This window comes from Erythranthe guttata, chromosome 6, assembly GCF_056151865.1.
Source record: "Erythranthe guttata isolate IM_541 chromosome 6, IM_541, whole genome shotgun sequence".
NCBI lineage: Eukaryota > Viridiplantae > Streptophyta > Magnoliopsida > Lamiales > Phrymaceae > Erythranthe > Erythranthe guttata.
In genome coordinates, this window is record NC_142538.1 from 6,686,797 (window position 1) to 6,703,701 (window position 16,905).

The 16,905-nt window shown below is 38.4% G+C and overlaps 2 protein-coding genes and 1 pseudogene across 2 annotated transcripts; 2 read left to right on the top strand and 1 right to left on the bottom strand.

Annotated features, from left to right (window-relative positions):
- The first annotated feature begins 1,859 nt into the window (after positions 1-1,859).
- Positions 1,860-3,162, top strand: LOC105967775 (ethylene-responsive transcription factor 2). Its single transcript, XM_012992391.2, has one exon. The coding sequence runs from the start codon at positions 2,111-2,113 to the stop codon at positions 2,861-2,863; it is 753 nt and encodes a 250-aa protein (XP_012847845.2). The 5' UTR covers positions 1,860-2,110; the 3' UTR covers positions 2,864-3,162.
- A 6,473-nt stretch (positions 3,163-9,635) lies between these two features.
- LOC148769997 (cytosolic sulfotransferase 6 pseudogene) lies at positions 9,636-11,795 on the bottom strand (annotated as a pseudogene).
- Positions 11,796-12,466: 671 nt separating this feature from the next.
- LOC148769998 (uncharacterized) lies at positions 12,467-13,207 on the top strand. The gene has a single exon (XM_088818873.1). The coding sequence runs from the start codon at positions 12,467-12,469 to the stop codon at positions 13,205-13,207; it is 741 nt and encodes a 246-aa protein (XP_088674999.1).
- Positions 13,208-16,905: the final 3,698 nt, after the last annotated feature.

Sequence of the window (16,905 nt, forward strand, 5' to 3'; positions counted from 1 at the left end):
CTATTTTGATGTAGTTAGACGAAAAATATTGTCACTATATTTGTATCTGACGGTATATCACTTATTCAATATAGTGACAGTGAAAAACTATTAATCGGAAACATGGTCGAGCCCGACATATTTAGAGGCCCCGCGCAAAATAACGAATTGATTAATCGGAAACATGGTCGAGCCCGACATATTTAGAGGCCCCGCGCGAAATATCGAATTGGACCTTCAATAATATAACATAGGGGTTCAGGAGCATCGCCTTCAACTTTTTTTTCTTTCCTTTATATTACGGCGCACACCTTTTATATAGTGAAACATGGAAACATCTTAGCCAAATCCATCCCTTTTTTTCATTAGAACCACGAAATATTATCTTAGGGTTATGTACTGATGGGTTCACTGTTTTTAACAACATTGTTGTTCCTTATTTGTGTTGGCGTGTTATGATTGTTGTTTAATATACAATCTTCCTCCAAGTATGTGCACGGAAAAATCGTATATATTCTTGAATATGGTTATTACTGGTCCTAGATCTCTCGGAAAAGGGCTAGATGTATTAATGTGGCCTCTAATTGATGAGCTGAAAGCATTATGGTGTGAAGGTATTGAAACATACAATGCATTCAAAAACAAAATTTTCAAATGAGAGATGCTCTTTTATGGACGAACCATGATTTTTCCGCATACGGCATGGTGTCTTGTTGGAGTACTATGCCCTTATTGTATGGAGCACACAAAATCTTTTCATTGTAAAAAAATGCAAAAAATCATGCTGTGTTACTGCCATCGTCAATTTTTGCCTCCTCGTCATTCTTATCGAAAAAAACAAATCATATTACAGGCTAACTTGAAAGAGAATCTCCTCCTCGATTATCGAAGTGAAGAAGCTAAAAGATCAGTTAGTTAACTTCCTAATCAAATATATAATAGATTAGGCAATCCTAAAGCATTACATGGATTTGGCGATGATCTCATTTCATCCTAAAAATTATTTAATATTTTTTTGTCTGATGATCTCATTTTAATGTTTTATGCAATAATATTTTTAATACAATATTAATTAAAAAATATTGTTTAATTATAAATATTTTTCATTATAGTGTACATCGATATTATATGATTCCTACTTCATATATATATATATATATATATATATATATATATATATATATATATATATATATATATATATATATATATATATATATATATATATATATATATATAGGAGTAGAAAAAGTATTGAAGAATTTCTTGGTGGTCCATATGGCTTGGAGATACATATAAGTCTTGTTGATGTAAACCTTGTCTTTATGTTTATCCATGGACATATGACACATCAGTATCCCTTGACAAAGGTTGCTTCATCATATATAGTCCAATTATGACAATGATGCCTTGGAAATTCACATCTCTCTTCTATGGACTTGATCCCTCGACCCTAAATTTTTAGATATTATAACGGTAAGTTACGGCTAGGGGTGTTCACTCGATTGGTAAATTGACTGAACTGTACTGAACAAAAATTCGATCGATACATGCCCCAATACTGAACCGAAAATTTTGTTCGGTATGCGGTAATTTTTTTTTCAAATTTTGGTATTCGGTGTGGTATACAATATTGATGTGGCCGGTATATACTGCCGTACAGAAATTTTATAACAAACTATAAAATACTTGTAGATTAATAAAAATTTGCATTATTTATATTTTTCTAAATTTTGAATGTTTTGGAATAGAAATTGGAAGTGGTTTTCTTGTCATTCAATCCTAGGTGGTGTCGAGTCTCTCTTGTTTGTTCATATTTTACCCACGTGCTTAAATAATTCTAATTTTTTATTTTCTATACAAAAAAGAATATTGTGAACGCCAACAACTTGCTCCCCACCACTTGCATATTTCTTTTTGGAACTTTCATAGAAACCAATCCCCCCACAAAACTTACCCACGGGTGCATGCATCTCTCTCTCTCTCTAGATATCTCTCTCTCTCCTCACCCTATATATACCCAACAACATAGTTCATCCAAAAATTCAGAAACTTTTTTACCACTCTCTTCTTCATTTCTTTTCAAGATTCTTGAAACCCCATTAGCTAAAATCGATCGGAAACTCCAACTATGTACAAGTCAATTACGAGCCATGAGTTAACGGCGGTGTATTGCCGGAGCTCGAGTTTCAGCAGTCTCATGCCTTGTTTAACGGACACATGGGGTGACTTGCCGTTAAAAGTTGACGACGCTGAAGACATGGTCATCTACTCCCTCCTCCGCGACGCCGTCACCGACGGCTGGACGCCCTTCACCAACCCCAAACCCGAACCCGAACCCGAACCCGAACTCTGTAGGTTTCAAGTCTGGCCGCCGGAGATGAGCTTCGCCACCACCACCACCGTGAGAGAGGACGGCTATGTGGCTGCTTCTCCGGCGGCGACGCGGCCGAAGGGGAGGCACTTTAGAGGAGTGAGGCAGCGGCCGTGGGGGAAGTTCGCCGCTGAGATAAGGGACCCGGCGAAAAATGGGGCGAGGGTGTGGCTCGGCACGTACGAGACGGCTGAGGAGGCGGCTCTGGCTTACGACCGAGCGGCTTATAGAATGCGTGGCTCCAAGGCTCTTTTGAACTTCCCTCACAGAGCCGGCTCGAACGAGCCGGAGCCGGTGAGGGTGACGGGTAAGAGGCGGTCGTCCAAGTCGGCTTTATTATCAGCGGCTTCGACGGCTTCATCCGGCTCGGGAAGTGGGTCCCCCAAGCGGATGAAGAAAGGCGTAGTGGTTGAGAATACGGAGACGGAAGTGGAGAGCCGATCTAGTGTATCTCAAGTGGAGTGCCAAATGATACAATTGCCAGCTGGCAGCCAGTTATTGGTTGCCTGAATTTGCGTTAGGGCTTGTTTGGGTTATTGAAAAGAGAGGAAAAAGAAATTGTGCAAAAGTGTGGTGTTTGAAAATACAATGCGTTTAAAAAAAAAAAAATACAAATCAGAAGGTTAGTGGAATTGGATACGCACTTAAAAAAGGTGGGTCCCATTTCCATAGTTTAGATTCGACATTCGAGTATATACCTTCCAATGTGTAAATTAAATAGACTAGGAGGATACATTTTGCTGGCCCAATTTTGTTGTAAGTTTTCATGGATTTTAAGTCAATTTTGAATGATTATATTATTTTCAATATATTTAGTATTTGTTTGACTAGGGGTGAGCAAGTCGGACCCATCAACCCGCTACACCCGTCAAACCCGTGAAAAATTGCCCCGTTGGGATCGGACGGATCCATCCATAGGATTGAGTCCTAAAATGGTGAAGAACCGTGAGTTTGGGTCTAAGACGAGTTCATTTTTATTAATACCCGTGAAACCCGTCCCGCCCCGCCATACAAAACGACGTGATTTTGTTTACATTATATAATATAATAAATTAAGGGTAACTGGCACTTTGCACCCTCGAATTGCATGTCATTGGCACTTTGCACCCTTAAATTGAAAATTTGGCAGAATGCACCCTCCCTCCAATTATAATTTCTTTGGCACTTTGCATCCCATTCACATTTGGCTTTAAAAAATGACTTGTTACCTGTTTATGAGATTTTAAAATTGGTAAATTTCTCTTTATTTTATTTTTTCAAAAATTTAAAAATAGTTCAATCATTTAATAACTTGATTCATCATTTTACACTATCAACATCAAAAGAACAAATACATAAGGTATTATGCAATATTGACAATTGTATACAAACATAACTTACACAGTATGAAACTCATTAAAACTGATTATTCATGATAATTGTGAACTCAAATCTCCAAATCCACTAAAATCATATGACAAATTCAATCAACGCATTTCACACATATTTTCCATTAACATTTCATTAAAATGATTTGCCCTCAATTTTTCAGATTTGTTTTCACTTTTCAGTACACATGAAGCTAATTCTCAATGAAAGTCGCATAATTATAAATAAAAAAAGGGGTAATGGTTGAAATCTGGAATGCAGATTATCTTAGCATCACGATAGTTGATAATGACTTTACCAAAGCCCTACTGAAGAACAATCCTAGAAATGCTGCATTTTCTGGGGCTAGTGCCGATTATGGTATGCCCGACGAAGCCACTTGGAAGCCTAGTTTTCACCAGCTCTCTTCAAGTCCTTGGTTTCGACCTCCGGTTCAGCGACGGCGGGGGAGGCGGCAACGGGGAGTGCAGGAAATTTGGGGGTGGCAGTGGATTTTAAAGAGAAGGGCTTTAATGTTGAAAGATGGATTTTTACAAGCTATAGATTTGCACAACACCTGGTATATTTGTTCTCTTGATGTTGATAGTGTAAAATGATGAATCAATTTATTAGATGATAGAATAAAATAAAGAGAAATTTACCCATCTTAAAATCTCAAAAGTAGGTAACAAGTCATTTTTCAGTCAAAAAGTGAATGGAGGTGCAAAGTGCCAAATAAATTGTAATTAGAGGGTGCATTTTACCAAATTTTGAATTTAAGAGTGCAAAGTGCCAATGTCATACAATTCGAGGGTGCAAAGTGCCAATTACCCAATAAATTAATAATATTAATGAATAAATAAAGTATCTCTAGTATATCAAATACATAAATAAACTAAACTATAATTGTGGAAGTAATATCTATAAAGATTATGAAAATCTCTAAGAAAATGTAGGAAAAAAGCATATATATATACAACAGTTAACACACGAATGAAAAAAAAAGGAAGAAAATGGTGTTGAATGGAGCTAAATAGCGTTGGTTATGCTTGAAAATACTATATTTATTTTATTTAAATTTTGTCTTTTAAGTTCTGAATTAGTTATTTTTAGTTTTATATTAATTTTTATTTACTCTTGACATTTACATTATTTATGTTTGGTTTCAATTTAAGATTTTAGGTTATTCATTTTAGTTTCTAATTATTCTCCGTAATACTTATAAATTATATAAAAAAAAATGGTTTAGACGATAACGGGTTTCGACCCGCAAAGGTTGGGTCCAACTACAACCCGTCATGGACCCGCCTATCGTAAACCCGTTGAAAACCGACAAGTTTGGTTCTTCAAAATCAAAAACCGTTGTTTGACAGAACGATAGCGGGTCTTGATAGAACCCGCGGGTTTATGGCCCGCGCACACCCCTAGTTTGAACTACTGAAATTATATTCCAACGGGCTTTTGATTGGGCTTGAACTTCGTTAATGCATGAGAAGTATTTTGTTTTATGGGCTAATACGAATCTAGCGGCACATTTCTGCTTAGAGGACCTATTACCTTAACTTGTGACATGTTGCTCGTTAATTATAGAAATTGGGTAAATTTAATTAGTAGTATTATGTCTGGTTGGTTGGAAAAATAAGATTAATTAAGATAAGATAATTTTCCCTATAAAATAATATGCCTATTTTATAAGATGTCTGTTATCAAATTTTGAATTTTTTATCTCCCATTATTTAATAGTATTTAATGTTTTATTTCCTTAACATCAACTCAATTACATGAAAATGAATGAATTACTCTTTCTTATTGGACATTGTTTTTTTCTTTATTTATATTATGTTATTTTTTTCAATACAAAAATATTTTTAATTTTTTCGAATTTTGTCATTAACGTATCTAATCATAGCACAATAATTTTATTGGACCTCTCAAGGTCCAATTAGTTATCTCCCAATTAGACATAGCCATGGGCCGATTCGGGCCGGTTCACGGTTCACTTTTTCAGGAATCGGAACCAGGCCGTATAACACACGGTTTAGTAGGTCGGGCCGGCCCGACGGTTTACTCTAGTTCCGGGCCTATTTGGGTTTGTTCCAGGTTGGCCCTGAATTTTTTTTTTATTATTTTTTTTTAATTTTTGAAATACTTGATGGATAAATAAATTAGAAGAATTACTTTTAAATGCGAAAAGAAAAAGGAAATAAATGAAATGATTTGAACTTAATTTTTAATTCAAAATTTTTAAAAAAAAATTGAATTTAAAATGAAGTTGCCTACGACGTGAACTTGAAGACATTTTTTTTTACTAACAATTGAAGAGATATTCGAAAATGCAATACAGTTTTTTTTTTTGATTTTTTTTTACTAACAATTAAAGAGAAATTCGAAAGTGCAAACAATTTTTTTTGGTTTTTTTTTTGACTAAGAATTGAACAGAAATTCGAAAATGCAAAATAAAGTTTTTTGGTCTTTCTTTTTTAACTAAGAAGTACGAATTGAAGACAATTCTAGACAAAATTCTAAAAAAAATGAAATAACAGCCGGTTCGCCGGGCCGGTTCACTAGCCGCTGTTAACCGCCGGTTTGGCCCGGCGGTTCATGGTTCACATAATTCAAGAACCGGGCCCGTCCCGAGGGACACCGACCGGTTCACGGTTCGGGTTCACCGGTCAACGGGCCGGTTTCGGGCCGAAAACCGGCCTATGGTCATGTTTACTCCCAATTAGCCAAGATAAACCATGACAAAACTATTATCGTGGGTCGACCCGGAAAATAATAGGACTAACCAAATATAAAAAACTAAACCTTACTATTTTGATCTTGGCTAATCTCGTCAACCAAACGGGACCTTAGTGTTTTACATGGCAATAAAACTTTCTAAAAATAAAATAAAATAAAGGGGAAATTAGTTGGAAGGCTCTAAAAAGCGCGCTCTTGGTGGCTCGTTTATTAATAGCGACTTCTCCACAATATTATTGAGGGGTTTTGTAATTTGTAATTGGAGTAATTATATGTGTAAAATATATCAAATATTTGAAATCATGTAAAAATCATGAAGGCATTCTAAGATGAAGGAAAAACAAAAAAAATCAAACTTAGAACAAACTTTCCATCATTTACTTGATGATAACGTGCCTAAACTATGCAAAATTTCCTCTCATTTATGGGGCAGTCTATTTATACTTGCGCCGAGGCCACAAGCTTCAAATTTTCATCTTCAAATTCAATATTCAATTATTTTAGTTTTAACCTTAAAAGTAACAAGATTCAAGATTTCATCTATAATTTTATATGGAGAGAGATTATGGGTGTGATAAAAGATTAGTATCACCTTCAAACAACTGATCTACAACCGGTATCTCAGGCACCACGTTAAACATCCTTGGATCAAATTCAAAGGGTTTTGGAAGTCGGACAGCCCTAGCCCTCGTACGCCTCAAGTTGTAACTTTGTCTGGAACTAGAAGCCATTACAAAAAAATAGTTTGAAAAACTATCCAGAGAGAGAGTCAGGATTATTGGATTCAGATTAAAAAAACGTAACATGAATGAAGATTAAACTAAACTAAAAGAAGAAAAATACCTTAGATTGAAGTGAGTTTTAGTGAGCACAAGCAATAAGAATCGGACGGCTACATGCTATAAACACCACTGGAGAGGAGAGATGAGAGAGGAGAGGGAGGGTAATATGGAATTTCCCCATGCACCCCTTAGACAATTTACAGTACAATGATATGCATATGTATTAGTATAAAGAGTTAAATGACAAAGAAGATGTAGTACAAAGATTAATTGCTCCAATACCATAAGTAGGCCAAATATAAAATCAAACAAGACAAAAAAAAAAAGTACAGCAGCTCTGCAACATGAAAACAAAGGTTAAGAGGTGTGATCAGGGCTAAAGCTCTTTATTTTTTTTTTATTTTTTTTTTTTAATATTTAAATGTAAAGAGATTACGGGTGAGAAAGGATAACATACAAACATGTAATCTACAACCGATATCTCAGGCCCCACGTCAAACTTCCTTAGATCAAATTCAAAGGATTTTGGAAGGCGGTCAGCCCTAGCCCTTGGGTGAGAAAAAAAAAAAAAAAACCAAGGAACCGAACCGAAAACCGACAAAACCGAACTGAATTGCACCGAACCGAAGCATAGTCCCCATACTCGATTTTCAATTTTATGTGAACCGAAAAGTTCGGTTCATATTCGATTTTCCAAGTAAAAAACCGAACCGACACCAATACGACGTTGTTTCATTAAGTATATATATATATATATATATATATATATATATATATATATATATATATATATATATATATTACTTGAAGGAATTTCAATTGATTTTTGACCTACTTTGGGCCTACATTGGGCTGGTTTTTTATTGATTTTTGATTTCTGAATTTTGAGCTGATTTATTGACATTTTTGGGTTGATGTTCGGGCCAAAATGAGCCCAAAACTGAACCGAAAACCGAATCATTATTGAAACTAAACTGAAACCGAATCGAAATCGATCCGAACCGAACCGCAAGAAATCGATCGGTTTGGTTTTTGGCTTCAGATTATACAACAGAAGATGAATGAAGATTAAACTGAACTGAGAGAAAAAAAAATGCTTTAGATTGAAGTGGTTTTCAGTGAGCACAGAGAATAAAAGTTAAATGGCTACACGCTATAAGCACCATTGGAGAGGAGATGGGATGAGAGAGGAGAGAGAGGGAGAGAGTAACATGGTTTTTCCCCATACACCCCTCAGACAATTTACGGTACAAGGATAGGCATAAAATAGTTGGGCAAAGAAGATATAATACCAATATTAAATGCTCCAATACCATAAACAAAAGATAGAACCTACCAAGACCGAAAAAAAAAGTACAACAGCTGTGCAACAAGAATACAAAGGTTAAGAGGCGTGATCAGTGAGTGCTAAAGTTTTTTTTTTCTTTTTCCCTTTCTTTATCGTCAAAATGTATCATCAAGAAATATATTCCCTATCGCTACAAGAACATGCGGATATTGCATTTTTGCTAAAAGTTTTTGTGTTCTTTCTCGCTCTGGGTCATACGGTAGGCCTGAAATCTCTCTAACAGAATTACTTAGAAAAACTAACAGTAACGGCGACGCGGTGATTTCCACAATTTAATTATATTAATATACAATAGAGTAATTATATTAATAAGCAACAAGTTAAAATAAGCCATGAAAAAATTAAAACAAAAATAGATACATCCACAACACATACACAAATCATACATTCAACTTAAAAAACTAATTTACAGAGCTTAGTTACGCTAACGAGCGAAAGTTTAAAAAATACTCGATATATATAACCCGGTGTATCATCTCAATAACATAAGACAATGTCAGACACGAAAAATATTCTTAACCTAAATCGGGGCGCGAAATAAGTAAAAAAAAATGGGTTTGCATGCATGTGGAGCACTAATGAATAGTCAACATCTCCTAATTAATAACTTAAAAATGATTTTCATAGACCGTGGTATCTTTCATTCTATATAGAGTACGTATATGGAAAATTAGAAGCTACGCCTAGTCATTTACATTAGGTGGATTTGAACCATATATCTACACATAATCACACACACCATGTGTATATGTGCTTATTGTGCAGGTATTTAATCAAATCTACAGTTTAAATCCACTCGATGTAAATAATCAACTATAGCATCTAACATTCCGTATATTCGTATATTTAGACTTTCCAAAGTCAGTCATGGATCGCAATGTAACCTCGAATGCATTTAATTAATTTCAAACGATGATCATATATCTCCATCCAATAATAGTACTAATTAGAAACTACTTACATTTAATGCAGTTGAATCAAGCAAAAAAAAACCCTGTTAATTAAAAATATGCATGAGACACACACACACACACACACACACACACACACACACACACACACACACACACACACACACACACACACACACACACACACACACACACACACACAAACTAAAGAAAGAGGCCAAAGGGCTCAAGCTTGATACGACTTGTTTGGTCGATCATCTCTTCCATCTTAGCCGTCAAATAGTTTTTCCAACCACCGACCTCGCCCTTCCTTAAAAACGAACTATTCGGCACATTAAGCTAAACGGAACCATTCTTGTTCACCTCCAAATTCTTCAGCCTCTCCAAACGACACCTACTCAAAACCTCCTCAACTAATTCTCCTTCATAACCGTTCTTAAACAGCCTGCCCAAGAACTCGACAATCTTTGAAACATGTCTCTTCGGCTCGGTCTTCAATTCATCGTACTTCACAAACAATATCTTATTGGGCCTTTCTTTGCTTCGGCCTAGTCGACTGCTTTCTCCATTGGAAACGGAGTTTCCTCTTGTTGTAAGATAGAGTTAAAAAAATGCCACATCGATATTACGGTGTCCTTAGGGTTACGAGCGATGTACACGGTCTTGCACGGACTGTTCTTGACGGAGACGGACAAGTACGGGAGGTGGGTGTGGATGAGTCGTGGGGTCGATGAATCATAGGGTTCGAATTGGAATGACTTGGTTGAATACATGGTGCTTTCAATTGTGGGTACAAGGTAGTGTAGGTTCTTCGAGTTTAGAATATCAGAGATTGTGGTGATTTGGTTGCGGTGGCGATTTTGGGTGATGATGGAGACGTAGTGGGATTTGAGCCAAGTAGTCCCCGTTTTAATGGTGGATGCAAAGAGAACGTCATCGTCTCGGGCATGGAAGTTTGACTGGAAGGTCATGGCGGGACCCACGAAGCTCGGCTCGAACCAAAAGCCTTCCCATTGGCAGATGTCCATGGCTTCGCAAAAACGCGCTCTTGGTAGCTCGTTTATCAATAGGGACTTCTCCATAATATTATTGAGGAATTTTGTGATTTATATTTTTTCTCTCTTCTCTCTCATCGCCGAACCCTAACCCTAGCTGCCCATCTCCGTTTTTTGCCCTCTTCCGGCGGCATGCAGCCACCGGACCAGCCGCTGGCGCCTCCAGGGCAGCAACCCCGCCCTTCTTTTGCAGCCATGCTGACCAACCAAAGAACAACTTCACCTCCCCACCTAGTCCCCGTCGCTTTAGCCCCTCGCCCCACCTCGTCTGTTGAACAAGCTCCGGCGGTGTTCTTTTCGTCATTGGAAATCGAACAACTGAATCGTCAGGTAGACAATACACTGATCATGAAATTCTCGGCAGGCCGCCCAAGTTTACAAGATATTCGTACACACATCAATACGGAATGGAATCTAGTGTCGGAGCTAGCTATAGGATTTTTAGATCCAAGACATATCACGATTCATATGGGCTCGACTCAAGATGCAAAGCTCGCCGTTTCACGCAATTCGAATAATATAAAGAATTGTATGTTCCGACTTTTTCGTTGGACACCAGAATTTTCTATAGGCAAAGATAGTAGCAGGGTTGCGGTTTGGGTTCGTCTCCCTAAGTTACCGCTTCCATATTTCAACGTCTCATCTTTGGAACGAATTGGAACAGCGCTTGGTAATGTCTTACGAGTAGATGATAGAACGCTGGCTTTTACACACACACATTACGCGAGAGTTTGCATAGAGGTTAACGTTGCAAAGCAATTGCCGTAATCGATATTCATAGGTACATCCAAGGAGGATGGGTGGTGGCAAAAATTCGAGTATGAAGGTAATCACCTTTACTGCTCTCATTGTGGGTTGTTGGGACATCTGGTTGGAGCATGCAGGAAAAAACAAGGATTACCGAAACCTCCTAGCAAGCCAAAACCGTTGGGGCAGAAACAACCTACTCGTATATTGCATCAAGGTGAGACCGATACTACTCAGGATGAGGCCGGTCATATCCTTGCAGCTGATTCTAACCCAAAATCTATATCAAGGAAGTCGAAAAATACCGAGACTCCATTCCCTACCACGTCTGGTACAACTGCTGGTTATCAGGTAGACACCGGGCTAAACTTTAAGCACAAGACTCAAGACGGTTTAAACCTTACTCAACACGTTGACGGTGCTCGAGACTCAACATGCCACGTAGATGAGACGCAAAATACCCACAATTCCAACACTGATGCTGGTGACATGCAACAACCATCCATGCAAGCCCACTTCTACGAAGCGGAACGGACTTTAGAAAACTCTTCCCTAAGTCCAACAATCAATAAAGAAATGAGAGACGATTCAATTGCAGTTGAAAATCAGTTTGATGCATTACATTTGGTAGGTGATGCGAATTTGACCCTTACAATTTACCATTCCGATGGGGAAAAAGATGACGAAATAGGTGTATCCATGTCTCCAAAATCGGACAGTGAAGTCCCTATACGAGTTCAGGAAATAAAGTTTTAAACCCTAATAGTAGGTATTTTATCCCACATACCGGTCGAGTTACCAGATCTCTGGCAAAGTTCTCTGCCAATCCTCAAGTTTAATCATGTCGTGTTTGATTTGGAACGCGTGCGGGGTCAGTCCACAATCTCGTTTTTCAACAACGGTCCAACTTATTGGTGATATTAGAACCGAAACTTCCCACGGCTAGGCTACACAATTTTGCCTGGAAATTAGGTTTTCCCTCATACTTACACGATGAGGATAAAAACCAATACATATGGATACTATGGAAAACCGAGATAGATGTTCAATGCCTGAATATTTTTGAACAAGCTATCACAGTTTCTAGTACCACCCCTAGTAAACCGCCCTTCACAACTTCCTTTGTGTATGCTAGTTGTTCTCACCGTTCAAGGAAGGATCTTTGGGCTCCCCTCTATGCTATGAATGAAGTTATCTCGGATCCTTGGTTTCTGGGTGGTGATTTTAATGCGATTTTAGATGTGTCGGAAAAGAAAGGAGGCTTGAATGACGCTACAAGACTCCATGATTTCCAGAATTTTGTTATTCAATCGGGTCTTCTCGATGCAGGGTTCATAGGAAAACCGTTTACTTGGAGCAACAACCGACATGGTAATAACCGGGTCTGGAGCCGATTAGATAGAGTGTTGGTTAACTCTGCTTTCCAGCTCCGGTTTCCAACTTTGAAGGTGGTACACCTTGATCGCTCTCTATCTGACCATGCTCCATTGTGCATTTACTTCGACCAGCCCCAAGCTTCAGTCCATAAGAGTTTTATGTTTCAATGCATGTGGATTGACCACCACTCTTTCCACGACGTGGTTCGACATGCGTGGGATATGCCCGTGCATGGCTCCCTGTATTACATGTTCCACCAAAAACTTTCTAATGTGGGAGGAACACTCAAGAAATGGAACTGGGAAACATTTGGAGACATTCATAAGAATATCCGTGAATGCCAGATTGGTATTCAAGGGTTTGAGGATAATCTTCAGCAAAATTGGAGCGAATTGGTGGATGATCAGCTTATTGCGGGAAAAAAACAGCTTGTCCAATTGGAGGAATGGGAAGCGGAGATGCTCAGCTCTAAGGCTAGGATTGCATGGGAGAAAGATGGTGATCGAAATACAGCCCTTTTCCACGCGAGCATTAAAGATCGATGAAAACGATCATGTATCCAAGTTGCTCATCAAGATGGCTCAATTACTACACATCCTCAAGATATTGGTCCCATTGCTGAAAATTTCTTCCTCAATTTATTTTCAGCCTCAGATTACTATATGGACGAGGACCTTTTTCACGGAGTGCCTACTTTGGTTAATGCTGATCTTAATGTCGATTTTTGCCGTATTCCGAGTATGGACGAAATCTATGATGCCGTCAAAGGTTTGAATCCATCGAGCGCTCCAGGTAATGACGGATTTACATGCCACTTCTACGTAGCCTGTTGGGAGATCATTAAGTACGACTTAAATAACTTTATTGGCGACTTCTTCCGAGGAGGTTATATTCTTAAGGAGATGAATAGAACCATCCTGGTTTTGCTGCCAAAGATCGAAAGTGCTCGGAATATTGCCGATTACCGTCCCATTAGTTTATGTAACTTCTCTGGAAAAATTATCTCCAAAATTCTCGCTACTAGATTGGGGAAAATTTTACCTCTTCTTATTTCGGATGAACAAGCGGCATTTGTTCAAGGCCGGCAAATCACCACTCATTTTGTTTTGGCCCAAGAGCTGATCCGCGACATCAATCGTAAATGTAAATGAGGGAATGTTGTTTTTAAATTGGATATGGCCAAAGCATATGACCGATTGGAATGGCGGTTTCTCTTACGAGCCATGCGTTCCTTTGGTTTTTCTCATGCAGCGTGTGACCTTATCTATCGGAATATTTGTGGTATCTGGTACTCTTTCCGAGTCAACGGTAATATTGTAGGTAATTTTAAATCGACTCGAGGGGTCCGCCAAGGAGATCCGCTATCTCCACTCCTATTTATCCAAGCGCAGCAAATTCTAACAATCAATATCTCCAATAAAATTGAAGCTAATCAAATTCAACAGTATAAAGTGGGGAAAAATGAATTGGCGGTTTCCCACTTGCTCTATGCAGATGATATCCTCATCTTTACTAATGGGGGACAACAATCTATACAAGCGCTTAAGAACGTTTTTACGGCCTACGAGAAGTCCTCTGGTTAGTTAATCAACACAACAAAGAGTCATCTATATGTGGGAAAGTGGGCGGAGTCTGAGTATACACGTATCGAGCAGTTAACTGGGATTCGTAAGAAAGACCTACCTCTACTATACCTTGGAGCGCCAATTTACTCGGGGAGAAGTAAAGTTGAGTACTTTGAATATCTTGTTCAGCAAGTCCGTCGAAAACTCCAAGGATGGAAAGGCAAGCTCCTTTCTTTTGCGGCCAAAATCACGCTACTTAAATCGGTACTTTCCAGTCTTCCGATTTACACATTAGCATGTTCGAAAGTCCCAGCATTAGTTCTTAACCGTCTCGAACAGCTTATGGCTTTCTTTTTATGGAGCTCGGGTGGTGATGTCCGTACTCATTGGGTTAAATGGTCCACAATTTGTACACCAATGGAGGAAGGTGGATTGGGTATTCGTCCAATTAAACAAATTATGAGATGCCTGCATGGAAAACTCTTATGGTAAGTGATGAAAGGTGACTCATTGTGGGCTCGTTTTGCCAAAGACAAATACTGCGATAAGAGGATTAATATTAATAGGCGGACGACGTCTCCCCTTTGGAACGCAATTCACAGCCATGTTGATACTATGGAGGAATGCACTCAGTGGATCGTGGGTCGAGGAGCGGTCAAATTTTGGTCAGAGAATTGGCTTGGTGAACAACTCACTGGACCATTGCCATGTGATGCTCGTCTCACGGTAGCTGAAGCTCTCACACATATCGAGGATTACTTACCAATAATCCCCACCCATTGGCATGACAAGATTCAACAGATTATTTTAGACCTTAATAGTCCTGATCGATTGATTTTTACTCTCACTCAAAATGGTGAATTCTCAAGCAAAGCATACTGAGATCATATTAGTATTATAGGTCGTCAACATCAATGGGCTGATCGTATTTGGAGCAAGTTCATAACACCTAAAACTAGTGGTTTTATGTGGAAACTGATGCATCATGCGTTGCCGGTGGATCAACGTATAATATCAAGGGGAATCCCTCTCGTCTCTAGATGTGTTTGCTGCCAAACTCCCAAACAAGAAGACATAAATCACCTGTTCTTCAACTCCGAGGTGGCTAGGCAGGTGTGGCAGCGATTTGGCTCCATATTCCACCTTCAAGATCAGTTTCCGTCGGCAAAACACGCATTGAATGTGTGGATTCATATGCCCAAGAATCTATCTTTCTACAATATGGTTCGTGCCTCGGTGGCCTGCAACATTCTTCGAGAACTTTGGGTTGCTCGATGTAAGGTGGTGTACGACAGCGGTAAGATGACAAGTGTCGATATTATCCGTAAAGTTTTTTATCACGTCCGGAGCATGGGCATGGTACATGTGCCAAAGCAGCCTTCTACGAAAAATCAACGGTTACAAATGGAGGCTGGGGGTTTTCGATTTTCTCCAATACTAGTGAAACGAGGGGCGTGGTATAAATGGGAATATCCGAGCATTGGAGAATACAAACTTAATACGGATAGTTCGGCTACGACAGAGCACTGTACTGGTGGAGGTATTATTCGAGACTCGGGAGGACATCTTGTTGCTGGCTTTTCTACATTCTTTGGCATGGGTTCAAATAACTATGCGGAATTCCTAGAAGTAGTTCATGGGCTGAGTTATGTAAATTGTTGGGAGTTACTTCGGTTACGGTTGAATCTGACTCCTTGTTGGTCATAAACTCCATTGGGACCAATACGGTTGCCTGGGATCTTGCATACGTTCATCGACTTTGCATCCAGGAGGTCGATGCTACGTTCCATTTTCAGCATATATTTCGTCAAAAAAATATGATTGCTGATCAACTTGCGAACTGGGCGTATACGCACAAATCAGTCAAGAGTTTTTTGCCGCCTCTAACTTACCGCCGGAGGTGAGGGCTGCCTATACTTGTGACGAATTGGGAATAGCGAATTTTCGCATTTGATGAGTGCTTGAGGCTGAAGTTTCGACATAATGCACTTTATTACATTCTGGTCCTTTTTGGGGGCGATTTCGCAATATTTAGAAGTGCTGCGCTGGGTGCTTAGGTCAGTCCTCCTATGCTGGATTAATTATAGATTAACCCACATTCTGGGGGCTAACAACAATAACACAAACTTTTATTGGGTTTCTAGAATTAGGACTTGTAGTTTCTTTTCTTTCATTTTTTACCCCATTTTGGGGCTGTTTTGTAATAGTCTAGCTAGATTAGACACGGATTTTTTATTACCATTGTAGGGGTACTCTTCTTCCTTGTGTTAGGCACACAAGGTTTTAACGAGGCCTCATTTCGCCTATATTTAATGAAATAATAAAATATTTTTGGCCAAAAAAAAAAAGAAATTGGAATAATTATATGTGTAAGATATATCAACTATTTGAAATCATGTAAAGATCATAAACGCATTCTAAGATCAAGGAAAAAGAAAAAAATCAAAGTTAAAACAAACTTTATAGCATTCACTCGATGATAACATGCCTAAATCATGCAAAATTTCTTTTCATTTCAATATTGGCAATCTATTTATACATGCACCGGCACAAGCTTCAATTTTTTATCTTCAAATTCAATATTCAATTATTTTAGTTTTAATCTGAAAAGTAACAAGATTCAAGATTTCATATATGATTTTATTTTATTGGAAGCCGACAATTTGAGAGGTTTTTTT